Source organism: Dendrobates tinctorius, unplaced genomic scaffold (genome assembly GCF_039654945.1).
Source record: "Dendrobates tinctorius isolate UK_male_01 unplaced genomic scaffold, ASM3965494v1 ptg000097l, whole genome shotgun sequence".
NCBI lineage: Eukaryota > Metazoa > Chordata > Amphibia > Anura > Dendrobatidae > Dendrobates > Dendrobates tinctorius.
In genome coordinates, this window is record NW_027361765.1 from 614,433 (window position 1) to 631,298 (window position 16,866).

At 41.2% G+C, this 16,866-nt stretch overlaps 1 protein-coding gene across 1 annotated transcript in view; it reads right to left on the reverse strand.

Moving 5' to 3' along the window:
• Positions 1 to 6,558: 6,558 nt before the first annotated feature.
• Positions 6,559 to 16,866, reverse strand: part of LOC141098888 (cathepsin L-like proteinase) — a 29,950-nt gene continuing 19,642 nt past the window's right edge. Inside the window, exons 4-7 of the mRNA XM_073586853.1 lie at positions 16,322 to 16,504; positions 12,058 to 12,217; positions 11,708 to 11,825; positions 6,559 to 6,827 (exon numbers count right to left, since the gene is read on the reverse strand). Of these exons, the coding sequence (XP_073442954.1) occupies positions 6,725 to 6,827; positions 11,708 to 11,825; positions 12,058 to 12,217; positions 16,322 to 16,504 (564 nt within the window). The 3' untranslated portion in view covers positions 6,559 to 6,724. The remainder of the gene's footprint in view (positions 6,828 to 11,707; positions 11,826 to 12,057; positions 12,218 to 16,321; positions 16,505 to 16,866) is intronic.

The window sequence follows — 16,866 nt, forward strand, 5'->3', positions numbered from 1 at the left end:
CCAAATTACAAGAGCCACCAGATTGTCAAGGAATCACCTGCTAAATTACAAAGCTAAAGAAGAAAATAACCGAGTGCCTCTAGTAGTCACCTACAACCCAAATCTGGAGGTGCTAAGGGGAGCTGCACGGAAATTACAACCTTTACTACAAAAAGATGCCCGATTGAAATCCATTTTTCCAGACCCCCCACTGCTGTGTTTTAGGCAGCCCCCAAATTTAAGAAGCATCATTGTCAGAAGCTCCCTGTCCTCTACAACAACTGCAGGAACCTTTCCTTGCAACCAGAAAAAATGTAAAACCTGTCCATTTATAATGACCACGGACAAGATAAAGATCCCCAACTCACATCAGGACTACAAGATCGCAGGTACATCAGCTGCATTACATCTAATGTGGTGTACTTAATTATTTGTACTAAATGTCCAACTGGGGGTATGTATGTGGGGGAGACAGGGCAAAAGCTTAGAACAAGGATGAATGCTCATCGTCACACAATAAGAGAAAAAAGAATGGATCTACCTGTGGCAAAACATTTCTGTATCCCTGATCACAGCAGCGTGGATATGAAATTACTGGTATTGAAAGGTAACTTCAATTCTCAGAGAGAGAGACGAGTTTGGGAGTACAAATTTATGACGAACTTTGACACTCTCAGTGCTGGAATGAATGTGTCGCATGGATTTATGTCTTTTTACATCAATAAGGAATTTCCTTTTAAAACCGTGTGGGGGCATCACAACACAGAACTAGACCCCAATCAGAGGACCATAAAACATCCGGACTCCTTATCTATGAACTGGTCCAATGTTTATATTTATGTTTCTCCCTCTCCCATATTGATAGTTCTGCTTCACGTCACTTGTCTTATCTATTGCATTTTTTCTAGGCTGTATTGTGCATAAATATGTGACTCTTCAGATTTTGTATTAGTCTAGCCTGATGAAGAGACCTGAGTAGTCTCGAAAGCTTGCAATGTGTTACCATCTTTTCAGTTAGCCATTAAAAGGTATCAACTACTGAGGACTCTCAATCCTGAGTATTTTTCTATCTACTGGCTAACACCGTGCAAAGATATACATCTTCCCTCACTCCTGCAGACATTGCCCAAGATGGTCATGCTTCCTCCTCCTGTATTGCACTTTTTGTAGTCCCTCCTCTCACATTTTATAGACATGTCACAGTCTTTTAACCATGTTCAAACAACAGCAACATCTTGTGGCCAGTTACCAACATTAACTATAAAGAAATAAATCTACAGTATTTACAACAAGTTCAGAGATTATTCAGGCGTGAGTACAAGAATCCTCAATTATACCGCCCTGGTGAGCCCACACACATCTCAGACAACCTAAATACATGCCATCCAAATGGACTAAACATCTGCCGACAATTGATGTTCCATTATTAACCCCTTCCTGACATGAGATGTACTATCCCGTCCATGGGACCTGGGCCCCTATGCCCATGGACGGGATAGTACGTCTCAGCGATCAGCGGCGCCCACGTGGTGAGCGCCGCTGATCGCGGCCGGGTGTCAGCTAATTATCACAGCTGACACCCGGCACAGTGTGTGCCCCTACACGTTAACCCCTTGCACACCGCGATCAAACATGATCGCGGTGTACCCGGGGTTAAAGGGAAGCATCGGCAGGGAGGGGGCTCCCTCCGTGCTTCCCTGAGCCCTCCACGGCAGCGCGATGTGCAGCGCTGCTGCGGGGGGCTCCTTCTCTGTAGGCCCCTGAATCCAAGATGGCGACGGGGGCCTTCGGGGGCCTGCAGGGAGCTGGCTTCCTCAGTGCCTGCAAAGCGCAGGCATGAGGAAGTCTGCAGCAGTGCCTGTGACAGATCGCTGATCTGTCACAGTGATCTGTGATGTGACAGATCAGCGATCTGTCACAGGACAGTGATGTCCCACCTGGGACTATGTAATAAACTTTAAAAAAAAAAAGTGTTAAAATAATTTTTAAAAAATCGCCAAATGAATTAGAGAAAAAAAATATTCCCCCAATAAATCTATTTTTTGGAAATAAAAAAAAAACAATAAAAGTACACATATTAGGTATCGCCGCATCCGTAACGACCTGCCCTATAAAACAGTCCCATTAGTTAACCCCTTTAGCAAACCCCTTAAAAAATAAAAATAAAAAACGAAGCAAAAAATAATGATTTATTATCATACCGCCGAGCAAAAAGTGCAATAATGCGCGATCAAAAAGACGCATATAAATATCCATGGTACCGCTGAAAACGTCATCTTGTCCCGCAAAAAACGAGCCAACACCCAGCATAATCAGCAAAAACATAAAAAAGTTATAGTTCGCAGAATTAAGCGATGCAAAAATAATAATTTTTTATATAAAATAGTTTTCATTGCATAAAACCGACAAAACAAAAAAAATGACATAAATGAGGTATCGCTGTAACCGTACTGACCCGAAGAATAAAACCACTTTATCAATTTTATCACACGCGGAACGGTGTAAACGCACCCCCCCAAAAGAAATTCATGAAACGCTGGTTTTTGGTCATTCTGCATCCCAAAGATCGGAATAAAAAGCAATCAAAAAATGTCGCATGCCCGAAAATGGTACCAATAAAAACGTCATCTCGTTCCGCAAAAAATAAGACCTCACATTACTCTGTGGGTCAAAATACGGAAAAGTGATAGCTCTCAATATGTGGTGATGCAAAAACTATTTTTACAATAGAAAGTGTTTTTTAGCATATGACAGCTGCCAAACATAAAAACCCGCCATAAATAGTAAATCAAACCCCCTTTATCACCCCCTTAGTAAGGGAAAAATAATAAAATTAAAAGAAAATGTATTTATTTCCATTTTCCCATTAGGGTTAGGGTTAGGGCCAGGGCTAGGGTTAGGGCCAGGGCTAGGGTTAGGGTTAGGGTTAGGGCTAGGGTTAGGGCTGAGATTAGGGTTAGGGGTGTGTTGGGGTTAGGGTTGGAGTCAGAATTGGGGGTTTCCACTGTTTGGGCACATCAGGTGCTCTCCAAATGCAACATGGCGTCTGATCTCAATTCCAGCCAATCCTGAGTTGAAAAAGTCAAATGGTGCTCCTTCCCTTCCAAGCTCCACCATGCGCCCAAACAGTGTTTTACCCCCACATGTAGGGTATCAGCCTACTCAGGACAAATTGCAAAGCAACTTTTGTGGTCCAATTTCTCCTGTTACCCTTATGAAAATAAAAAATTGGGGGCACAAATATCATTTTTGTGGAAAAAAATGATTTTTTTATTTTCACGTCCGAGCGTTATAAACTTCTGTGAAGCACTTGGGGGTTCAAAGTGCTCACCACACATCTAGATAAGTTCCTTAGGGGGTATAGTTTCCAAAATGGGGTCATTTGTGGGGGGTTTCCACTGTTTAGGTACATTAGGGGCTCTCCAAAGGCAACATGACACCCGCAGACCATTCCATCAAAGTCTGCATTCCAAAACGTCACTATTTCCCTTCCGAGCCCCGACATGTGCCCATACAGTAGTTTTCTCCCATATATGAGGTATCAGCCTACTCAGGACAAATTGGACAACAACTTTTGGGGTCCAATTTCTCCTGGTACCCATGGGAAAATAAAAAAATTGGTGACTAAAAGATCATGTTTGTGGAAAAAATAAGAATTTTTTATTTTCACGCCTGGGCATTATAAACTTCTGTGAAGCACTGGAGGGATCAAAGTGCTCACCACACATCTAGATAAGTTCCAAAATGGTGTCATTTGTGGGGGGTTTCCACTGTTTTGGTACATCAGGGGCTTTCCAAACGTGACATGGTGTCAGATCTAAATTCCAGCCAAAAACGTCAAATGGCGCTGCTTCCCTTCCGAGCTCTGCCATGCTCCCAAATAGTGGTTCACCCCCACATGTGGGGTATCAGCATACTCAGGACAAATTGCACAATAACTTTTAGGGTTCTGTTACCCTTGGAAAAATAAGAATTGAGGGTGAAAAGATCATTTTTGTGGAAAAAATAAGATTTTTTAATTGTACGGCTGTATGTTATAAACTTCTGTGAAGCCCTTGGGGGTTCAAAGTTCTCACCACACATCTAGATAAGTTCCTTGGGGGGGGTCTAGTTTCCAAAATGGTGTCATTTGTGGGGGCTTTCCACTGTTTTGGTACAACAGGGGTTTTCCAATCGCGACATGGCATCCGATCTGAATTCCAGCCAATTTTGCATTGAAAAAGTCAAACGGCGCTCCTTCCCTTCTGAGCTCTGTCATGCGCCGAAACAGTGGTTCCCCCCCACATATCAGGTATCAGCGTACTCAGGACAAATTGCACAATAACTTTTGCAGTCCAATTTCTCCTGTTACCCTTGGTAAAATAAAAAAAATTGAACCTGAAATATTTTTTTTGTGAAAAAAAGTTAGATGTTCATTTTTTATAAATATTCAAAAAATTCCTGTGACGCACCTAAAGGGTTAATAAAGTTCTTGAATGTGGTTTTGAGCACCTTAAGGAGTGAAGTTTTTAGAATGGTGTCACTTTTGGGTATTTTCTATCATATAGACCCCTCAAAGTGGCTTCAAATGTGATGTGGTCCGTAAAAATAAAATGGTGTTGCAAAAATGAGAAATCGCTGGTCAATTTTTAACCCTTATAACTTCCTAACAAAAAAAAATTTTGGTTCCAAAATTGTGCTGATGTAAAGTAAACATGTGGAAAATGTTACATATCAAGTTTTTTGTGTGCCATATCTCTGTGATTTAAGGGCATAAAAATTCAAAGTTGGAAAATTGCGAAATTTTCGCCAAATTTCCGTTTCTTACACAAATAAACGCAAGTTATATTAATGAAATTTTACCACTCACATGAAGTACAATATGTCACGAGAAAACAATGTCAGAATCACCGGGATCCATGGAAGCGTTTCAGAGTTATTACCTCATAAAGGGACAGTGGTCAGAATTGTAAAAATTGGCCTGGTCATGAACGTGCAAACCACCCTTAGGGGTGAAGGGGTTAATATATGTCAAGTCCAAGTCTGGGGTTATTTTTGTTCACATAGACGTTTGTTTTTTTTTCCTCTCTTTTGCTCTATTACTGAATTTATTATTAATTGTGCGTTTTTTTTAAATGTGACTACCTTTTGTATTTTCACTGGCATTTAGCTCTATAAATAGGTTTGTACTCAGATTTTGTACAGCTCTGATAAAGACGCAGTGTGAGCATTCATAATGCATTGCTGTGTTTTTTCAAGATCATGGATCAATTTGAACTACTTTATTTGGAATAAACTTTGGAAATCGAAGCTGGAATCCTTCCTTTTCTCTTATTTGATATTATTTTTGAGTGCCCTTAAAAAGTTATGTCTCCTGAGTATCCCATTAGCAAATAATAATAATATATAATAATATCAATAATGAATAGTAATATTTCATCCTAGGGACCGAACTGACTACACAGGACAGCTGCAATATTTTGATAGTGACCTTACACGGAATTGACAGAGCTGACCCTTTTGTATCTTTTCAAACCCATTCACAGAACATGGCTGCATCCCCTCCCACAAAGAGCCCCTGACAATTTAAAGGATGATTTTTCTTGCTACTATAGTGGCCACTATTTAATCACTAATTCTAAGCTAAAACATGGAGATTCAATGTGAATCTTTCAATGATAATTTCTCTCTGTGCAGATTCCACTCCTGATTTTGGCTTATAAATAATGTTGCAAAAGATTTCATTACAAAAGTATTGAGGGCTTGTTTAGACGCCCTTTCTTGGCATGCAAAAAAACAAATGGACTATATTACGTCTGTGTGCTTGATCCGGTTATCATCCATTTTTGGTCCTTGTGTTCATTTTTTATGCAAAAATCAGGCTGCACTTAGTTGACATATGGGTTGCATCTCAACCCCATAGATCTCATTAATTTCAAATAGGCAGATTTAATCATTGACCTGGATAATAATGAGACACTCCAATGTTTTTGATTGAGGAAAGTCTGTCCAGAAAAAAAAATGAGGACATCCCCCAAAAAACTATAATGAGTACATATTCTATCTAGGCACCATTTTGTCAGGCAAATGTAAATGGGGCCATGACCCATGGGTCAGTGCTGTCTGCTCTAGGCTAAAATTTCACACCCAGCCCCAGACTCTAACCACATGGTATCAGCCTCTTCAGTGTCAGATCACTATGCAGTATGACCAGGCACAATGCCCGGAATCTATTGGACATGTTGGTCCACCACTGAAAGTGAACTATCATTTTAACCACAAGATCAACATGGGCACTACTACAGATGAAAATGTAACATATGTACAAAACCATATAATATTTTTAATTTATGTACAATATATTGCTACTTCTTTTCACATGATTTATTGAGTTTTGAACACTATTTACACGAGACAACCCCTTTAAGGATCACTGCTTAATAGCAATACAAACCCCCTGACGTGTCTCCATACCTTAAAGGGGTATCCCCATATTATAAAATAAGGATGTATTGGTTTGATATGCCATCAATTTAGGATTGTTTGGGGTCCTATCACTGGAATCCCCATGGTTTCTGATAAAAAAGAGACCACATGAAGTTTGCTCATGCATCTTTTTTTTATTCATCACAATTATACAAAAAATAAATGTAGCCGTGTATGTAAATGCGCTAAGGAAGATTCAGTTGCAGATACTACATCTGTGATCACAAGGATTTGATTTATGATATGTCAAATAGATCTTATTGAGTTTTTTCTTTAGACATTAGCGTGTCAAGTCCACAGAGGAAGCATGTGACGCTATACCACACACATTCACATTGCGCCTCATCTTCACGTAACCATGATCACCCCAGTCTTCACCCCAGCTGTATGAAAAACAATGAAAGGAAGATATTAGAAAAAAGCCTACATTTAGACACACAAACTAATCCAAATCTTCAGTCCCTGCTGATAACACAATTATCTAAACATAGCGCTGAATAATAATTGCTAGAAAGCACTACCTGTCTAAAGCCCCCGTTACACACTGCGATATCGCTACCAATATCGCTGTAAAGTCACCGATTTTGTGACGTTGCAGCGATATTGCTAGCGACATCGCTGTGTCTGATACTTACCTCCAACCGGCTCCCCCACTGGTTATTGCTGATCGCGCGAGAACATCCTGGACCATTCCTCGTCGACCACTTCCTGCGGCGCTTCCTGTGGCGCCGACGAGCGAGGCGTGGAGCCGGGCGGGAGGACGCAGGGTCGCCGCGTCTGACAGGTAAGTAGCGATCTCCGTCCCCAGCGATGTCGCTGGTGAGATCTGCCTGTTAACAGCTCACTAGCGACCACCTAGCGATGCACCAGCAATCCTGACCGTGTCATATCACTAGTCAGGATCGCTGGTGCATCGCTAGGTGTAACGCTACCCTATGTCTGGAGGTTTGGAAAGATGGCAGATAATGCACAATATCTTAGAACTTGGAAGTTTTAGGCTATGTGCACATGTTGCGGATTTGCAGCATTTTTTCACGCTCAAATGCTATAAATCTGCAAGTGATTAGTAAACAAATGTTAATCAATGACATTCCTGAATTATTGTGCACATGCTGTGGAATTTTCTGTCCTTACTTGCAGTATTTTATTTTCCGCAGCATGTCAATTCTTTTTGCGAATCTGCAGCGTTTCTGCACCCATTGACTTCCATTGAATCAGTCAAATCTGCAGCAAAACCGCAGGTGTTACTGTAAAAGCTTTGCGGATTTGCTGCGGATGTGCTGTCAGAAATGCTGCAGAAAAGGAAATGTCAGAAGGAGGAAGAGTGTGTGGGCAGAGAATATGTGTGTGGGCGGAGAATATGTGTGGGCGGAGAATATGTGCGCGACTGTCTGCTGGTGTCTGTGTTTGTGTGCGTGCCTGTGTGTGCGGGTGACTGGGTATCTACGTGTGTGTGCCGTCTCCTAGAAGTAAGGTAAAATAATAAACCAACATATACTTCCTGTCCGCCATAGTCCAGGTAATCCGACTGTCCCATAGCGATCTCATGTGTATAACAGGCACATCAGGAGATGTGACTGCTCTAGCCTATGGCCTGCGATATACTGACAGGAGGTATTCATCCCGCAGTGTATCAGCTCTGGTGCTGTCACTTACGGCACCACTGCGTGGAAAAGTTCTCACACAGAGGTAGTGTTGTAAGTGAAAGCATTGGAGCTGATGAACTCAGGTGAACTCTCACGGCACTGCAGTGATACACTGTGGCAGACATTACCTCCTGTCAGAGTATCACTGGAGGTTGGGTAGAGCGGTCACATCTCCCGATGTGACTGTTCTACATGTGAGATCATTGTGGGACACTCGGTATTAAATAGACTACGTAGACCAGGGAGTATTATATATTGGTTTATTATTTTATTTTTGTTGCAGGACAAGGGGGAATCGGGGATTAGGCATTCAGTAAGTATGGTTAATTAAGATTCAATAAAGGAGTCTGTGTCATTATTTCAAATAAATGACTTTATTCTGGCTGTGTTTTTATGTACCATATAACTATAGGATTAATAATGGATAGGTGTCTCCATTACTAAGCCGTGGACTTGATGTCACCTGACAATACAGAGGTGACATCAACCCTACAAATATGAACCTCACTTGCCACTGATACAGGGCAAGTGGGAAGAGCGAGGCTAGAACTGGTGCATCTATAAGATGTGCCATTTCTAGGGTGGCTGAGAGCTGATGTTTTTAGAATGAAGGGGTGCCAATATCCATGGCCCCATCCAAGGCTATTAATATCAGCCCATAGCTGTCTGCCTAGCCTTTGCTGATTCAATTTTATAGTGTGACCCCATGTTAATTTTTTTGGGGGGTTTCTTCTGAAACTAGCTAGTAAAGGCTAAGCAAACATCTTTGAGCTGAGAATAATAGTCTGGGAACCTTTATGGCTATTGGCTCCTTCACAGAATATGAACATCAGCCCTCAGCCATCAGCTTTCTCCTCTGCTGGTTATGAAAATTATGCGGTAGCCAATGCAATCTTTTTTTTATATTTTTTAAAAATAAACAGATATTCAGTTTTATGCAGATTTTGTGTGTGTGTGTGTGTCTTTATTTAACTCTTTATGTACCATTTTATTAATGACGGTGTCTGGCTGACACCTGTTCATTACTAAACCTCGGACTTAGTATTACACATTTTTATATATATACATATATATATATATATATATATATATATATGTATCTTCACTTATATTTGTTTTGTTTGTGTAAACATTATATTTGAACATGGTATGTGATGATATTATGGTCTTCAATGGAGAATGAAAAGGAAGAGGTTGAACAAGGAAATTACATCACAATTCTTTTTTTTATTAAAGGGAATCTGTCATTCATGTTTAGTGATATCATGTAAAGATATCATTCAATTGTGTGTCACATAAGAATTCTATAAGGACTTTTGATTCCCCCTGACCCCGCACCTTTGATGCATAAATATTTTTTTTTATTTGGTTGAGATGCATGTAAATCGCCAACGTGAGGTGCGGTCCTGTCCTATTGGCAGGGCTTATTTGCCTTCTCCCCCTCCCTGTCTTGCTCTACGCATTTCTTCGCTCTTCTTCCTGCGTTCACGTAGTGTTTCCGTGCTTGCGCATTGAAAAGGCCTCCGGTGCTTACGCAGTATGCTTTGCCCAACTGTGGGCAAAGCATATGATTGCTATTGCGCATGCGCTGGTATTTTTCAGCATCCGGCATCCTGGAAGAGTGTCCTGCATGTGAAGACTTCCGGGGCATAGATCGCACTGAAATATAATGGCGCATGCGCAGCACCGATTATATGCTTTGCCCACGTTTGGGCAAAGCATACTGCGCAAGCGTCAGGGGCCTTTTCAATGCGCAAGCCCAGAAAAACTACCACATCTGTGATATTCACAGATGAAGTTACGTTTAGCAAGCCGAGGAGGGGGGGAGAAGGCGAATGAGCCCCGCCCATTGGACCGCGGCAATTTACATACATCTCAACCAAGATAAAAAAGGTATTTATGCATCAAAGGTGTGGGGTCAGTGGGAATCAAAAGTCCTAATAGAATCCTTATGTGACACACAATTGAATGTTATCTTTACATGATATCACTAAAAATGGGTGACAGATTCCCTTTAAATAATATATCTTTATTTAGTTTACAAAAACGCATGAAAATCCGCATCAAATCCGCGTGGAATTTCAACTCCGTTTTCTGCCAAGAGAAGTAGAGACCGTGCAGAAATTTCCTCAAGCAAATCCGCAGCATGAGCATATAGCCTTATAGTGAATTCGTACACTGTAGATATTGTTGAAGAAATGTCTGCAACTAAAAATTGTTCCTCTCATCAGAATAGGGTTGCTTCAGATGAATGCAGAACTTTCTGCAACACATTCTCCAGTAAATATTCAATGGCCTTGATTCATCAAAGGAATTTTGGCAGATTTCTAATGTAAATTGCTTTGAAAAGTTTTGCAACTTTTGGTGTTCTCACACCAGTTCCACCCATTTTGGTAGAGCTTGGGTGGGACCATTGGTGCGGCAGGTACATGATGCCATAGCTCATCTAATTCATGACAAGTTCTGCTGTTACTTACTACAGAAATCTTACTCCAGTCGGTGACTGAAGTAAGATTTATAGTGTGGCGCATGAAGGTGCATGCCAATTGTCATATGCTGCTGATTCTTTAAACGCAGAACATCAAGACTGGTGAGAAAACTGGTGGTCTTGATGAATCCAGGCTAATATTTGAACATATTCTGTGGCCCCAAGTCAGTACGGAGATCTGAATGCCAGTGTTAATGAAGGGGCCTAATTCATTAAGAAGCACAAGTCACTTGTGAAGCGTGCTCCTCCACCTCCACCTTGCCAGAAATCTCACACCAATCAAAGACCGGAGTAATATTTCTCATGTAAAGTAGGTCACATCTGCTAATGAATTAGATGGTGGGCATTGCTAAGCCAGCACCGCTCATTTTATCGGCGCTGGCTGGGAAATTCACTGAAACACCAAAAGTAGACAAATTATAGGCAACTTCATGCTGTGCAATAATTTGGTGACTCTTCAATGTATTCTCATAAAAACTATTATGTATGGTCTGCTTAGGCTACTTTCAGACTTGCGTTACCAGTCGCAGCGCTCGGCCGCCACTAAGCTCCGCCCCTGGCTGCGCCCCCTCCGGTCAGCTCCTCCTATGGTTGCATGAAGCTGCATGCGATCAGCGTACCCTAAATTTATTGTTGGGTATGCTGGCCATGCGCTAGTATGTTTTTGCCAGCGCATGCACCCTTTTTGCGCTGCGCCGAGTGCACAAAAATGCAACATGGTGCGTTTGGCGCATGTTGGCGCAGTGCAAAATGGGCGTATGCAGTGGCAAAAGCATACCAGCGCACGGCCAGCATACTCAATGCTAAATATAGGGTACGCTGATCGCATGCAGCGTCATACGACCATAGGAGGAGCTGAGCGGAGGAGGCGTGGCCAGGGGTCGAGCTTAGCGGCAGCCAAGCGCTGTGATTGGTAACGCAAGTCTGAAAGTAGCTTTAGAGCACAGAATTTACATTGGAAACAAGGTACTTCAAGCTACACATATACATTTACCCTGAAAGCTTTATGAATAAATTAGTTTGCTCTTCCATTGCCGTAATTTCCATTTTAATCTTACATATCATCATAATTCTTAAAATGTATTAAAGACACTGCTTGATTCTGTATGGCCACTGTGAAAGCATTTACCTGTTCCTTACTATCCAGTAATCTATATCTTCATCGGACTGCTGATCATGTTCTGTACCATATCCCACAATAACAACGGCATGATTTGGATATGGACTACAATCACCTTCAAAAATGCCTAAAATTATAATATACAGTATAGTTTGTTTCACAAGTATTATGCTATTGATATACAGAATAGTTTACACTCACAGAAAAAAACTCCTAAGTATATATCATCAATTTATGATGTGAAAAGCTTGGTACAAACTGAAGGTTTGCAGATTTTCTAAAAATATTTGTGCGTTTCTAAACTAGTAATTATAAGTTGTTCAAGGCGGATGTATATGATTTTACCAGCTATAACTTACCATTACAATATAGCTGAAAGTCATGACTTGCATCAATTCCAACTGCTATTGGTCCATTAACTGCCACGGTCAGCGCCATATTGTCTTCTCCAGGCAGCAAGTAATATTTGGTCACATTGAGGTTGACAGCATTATCAGGCTTGTATAAACATTGATTTTGCTGGATAATATAGAAACACATTTGATTGGTTGGTTATAGATGTGATTCGTTTAACACAATGAACTTTTGGAATACTCTGTTCTCTTAGACATACAGGCTTCTTTTCTACTTTGCTAGATCATTCTAAACAAGGACTGCCATCATCTCCCTCTCCCGAAAAGCTGTAAGGTTTCAACACGGATAATGTAATGTTAGGAAACAAGGGAGATGGGAACAAGACCTAAGACCAAAAAAGAGATTAGTAAGTAGGTGTGATCGCATATGAGTGGTCACATGGCAACCACTAGATGCGGCAAGCAGAGAGAAATCTTGGCATTGTGCATACTGCGCATTTACAGAATCGGCATTGTAAGCCCCCACCAATTCACATTAGATTAATGTTGGTTGAACCCATCAATATTATCATGTTCAACAGACACACTAATATTTTTGGGGCCACAGACAATTGTCGATTAAGTTAATAGGGAAGCTCAGCACTAAAGAGAATAAATGCCATAGATTATGCTTAAATTCGGTATTTTAATAAATCCAGCAAGAAGGACTGTACAGATATTATCTAAATAGCTTTTCCAGAGAAGAAGAGGACTTGAATTCTAGTGCCACCTACTGAAGGTAGCAATCCTAAAAGTCAATATAGCCCCTTGAAGCAACTTTGAAACATGGCTTAGAATAAAGATACTGTTACACATAGCGACGCTCCAGCGATCCCGACAACGATACGACCTGGTAAGGATCGCTAGTACATCTCTACATGATCGCTAGTCAAACAGACAGATCTACTCAACTATGCAGCAGCGATCCGGGACACCAATGATGAAAAAATGGCCTGGGACATTCGAGCACGATCAGAGACATTGCAGCGGGGGGCCGGTCGCCGCTGCGTGTTACACATAGCGAGATCGCTGGTGAGGTCACTGTTGCATCACAAAATCTGTGACATTTCAGCGATCTCGCTATGTGAGACGGGGCCTTTAGAAGCCATATCACACACTCAATTCGCAGACACATTTAGGGTTCTTTGCCCCTCATCAGTGTGAAACAGGAGATTAGATTTGCTAGATGTGAAGCCACTGATAGGAAAGGGGGAATATTGATGATGTTGATGGTGTAAAGAGATTTAAAGGCCAAGTAATGTTCCTCTGAAAATTTTAAAATGAGATTAGTTGCTTTGTACTGATGATGCACGGGGGAAGCTGCCAGTTAGGGGTGTGGGCAGAAGACTTTGCTCTCTTACATCAGACAAATCAGGTATTCTATGAAAACTACACCAAACAGCCCAGTAAGTGATACATAGTCTGAATCAGGCTTTTCTTGCCCTGTTTTCTGCTGCAGTCAGATTATATAGCAAAAACCTTCTGACAGATTCCCTTTAAAAATATATATCATTCTACTTTCCCTCTCTGTCTGTATCTTTTTTCCCAGGTTGCTCTTTCCCATTCCAGTCTCTGTTTCCATGCATAGACAGATATTACTTCCTATTTTTACTATTTGATACTTATCTACTTGTTTTCATCTCAGAATATAAATATACAAGTATCTTCTGAGATTCATGATACCTACATTATGATGATGATGTTGTTATCCTCCTAGGAGATTATCATAAATTATCTATACCATTACCTATTATGCCATGTGCATTATTGCACCACATACTGATGTTTTTCTATTGGCTATAAAGCCATTCATTTGATCTAGCCCTCTACTTCTACCCTTTTACTTCCCTTCTCTCCCTTATACTTAACCTATTGATTCGCTTATAATGTAATTTTTTTAGTACTATTGATGTCCTTGTGTAAGGGTGGGGTCACAATGCGTTATACAGTCCTTTTAACCGACTGCGTTACACCGCGGTATAACGCTGAGTAACACAGTCTGTTAACGCTGCCATTGACCCCCATTATGTGTCGCATCGCGACACATGCCAGAAAGCGGCATGCGTTCGCGATGTGCCGTAATTCACTGATGGAGCCTCGGACGCGGGCTGCAGCATCTGAGGCTCCGTCACCGCTAGCGCTGATGAGTCATCAGCGCTAGCCGTATAGCATAACGCATATTGCATTTTGCTATAGCATTAACGCAGCCCGTAAACACTATGCTTGGAAAGAGCTGTGTTAACGCAATGTGAACCTGGCCTAAGGGGGTCAGAGTTTTGCCCCTTTAAATGTTGATGCTACTGTTTACATGTACATAATTAACATATTTGTATGAGTCGTGTATATAATTGCAATATATTTAATTGTGCCGTATTTTCGTATTTTTGTACTATATGTAAGCTAGTGACAGTGCAGATAGGAAAAGGGCCACTAGATGGGGACACTGAGTACACTGCATAGAAAGGTTTAGTTGTAGGACACTTAGAGATTAATTCTAGAAGGGATAGCTGGGGAATAAGGTAGTGACATTTCCTGGTTATAGTCAATCAGGGGCAGACCCCTGGATGCCGCTCAGGTGGCCTCTGGCCTGAGCTGCTCAGCTATTGTGCAAGTAGTAGCCCAGCCATCCAAGGAAAAAGTGGGAGTATTAAGGAAGAAGAGAAGTGTAAAGAGCACAGTATCTGCAGCAACGTAGTGAAGAAGTTACAGAAGAAGTTGGGGTACAGAAGTAGTAGAGTGGGACACTGTGGGGGCTATCATGTGTTAGTGGCCTGTGGAGATAATACTGTGGGGCCCCATTCTGTGTTGGTGAGCTATGGGGATCATACTGTGGGGTAACCATACTGTGTTGGGCAACGTGGGAGATCATAACGTGGGGGTGATTATTTTGTGTTTGGAAGACTATGGAGATCATCATTCTGTATTTGTGGGACTGTGGGGGTCATCATTTTGTATATTGGCGCTGTTGGAGATGATACTTTGGGCGTCATTCTGTGTTTTGTGGCTGTGGGGGTCGTCAGTGTGTTTGAGGACTCTTGGAAATTATTCTGGGACAATAGGGCAATCACACTGTATATAGAGAATGGTGGGAGCTATCATACTGTTGGGGGATGTGGTGACCATCCTAATATGTTATGGGCTATAGGAGATCATACAGTGAGGATAATCATTCTGTATATGTGGAAATATAGGGGACCATATTGCATGGCTGTCATCATTCTGTGTCTGGGATTATACTTTTGGGGGACTGTGGAGGCCATTATACTTTATGGAGAGCTGTGAGAGTCATCATACCATGTTGGGGGTTGTCAGGGATCAGACTGTGGTGGGGGTTTAAACTGTGTTGGAGACTGTGTGGGCATTCCTATTTTGTAAGGACCATCATACTGTGGTACCATACTTTTTGAGATGTTGTAGGTGCTCATACTGTGTGCGGGGCTGTGGGAACCATCAAACTGTGTAGGTGAGCAGTAGGTGCTTCATATTGTGTATTGGCGCTGTGGGGTCCTGTATACTGGGTGGAGCTGTGGGACCATCATTCTGTGTGGGGTCTTGGAGGGCATCATACTATTTTGAAGAGTGATGTTCATCAAGTTACAAAGGCTGAATAACATGAGCAGTACGTTTTGCTGCTTTTTATAAACTTTCTAAAATAAGTTAATTCTATGATTTTGATCTGATCAATAAGTAGCAGTAAAATGAATATATAATAATATGTTAATGATAATATTAAACAGAGTATATTTCAACATATTGGTTCGGCCCTCCTCAACAGTCAAAGTCTATCGCGTGGCACTCAGGAAAATGAATTGCCCACACTTGATCTAGTACAGATATATTCTTTTGTGCTGAGGTTACCTCTATATTTCTCTCATAGAGAACACAGAAAATCAGCTCAACAAGTGCTTCAGTGTATGAGAGAGACAGACGACACTTTTGCTGGCTGAATAATCCGTCGAACCATCATCTGGCCGACAGCCATCCAATGTTTACGGTGGACATTGCATGTGCGAGATTAACCCTGGCCTCGAAATCCCCTTTAAATTGTGGGAATGAACAGATATCAATTCTCCTGACTTCTCAGAACAGGGGCTCCATGGATTTTCTTAGCTGTGTGGTCTCCAGTGTCTACATCCACCTACAGTATGTTCAAACAGTAGACCCTTTGCTTTACATAATTAACAATCTTTGTATCTTTAACAAGAATCTATAAAATATAGAAAAAGCTTACCTTCCCTAAATATTCATACTCTTTGGCTTGCATGACGCCATGACTTGTAATATATGCCATTGCTCTCTCTGGAAATCCTCCACAGCAGCCTCTATCTCCGTTGTCACAGTCTACAAGCTGCTGCTCACTGAATTCAACCAACTCTTTGGTCTTGATACAATGATGTGACTCAAATACTCCCACCTTAAACATAAAAAGTAATATCTAAGGTTATGTTGCCTTATGGCAGTTCCAATGTGTATTTTAGTAACTATTTTTTTCATTTTTATTTATTTTAAAAGCTCTTTGGTACAATTTGTAGACTGATACTCAGATTTCTACTGCGGATGTGCTATTGATGTACAGCACATTAGCATAAATAATAGCCCTATCATCATTAAAAATTTGTACGTTTATTAGAACACCAATTCCAAAATAGTTGGGAACCCGTGAAAAATGTAAAGAAAATGTATAAGAATGTAATAATTTGAAAATCTCCTATAGCCATATTGTAATCACTACAAGATGTTTAAGCTGCTCATGCCATAGGCACTTATGCAACCACA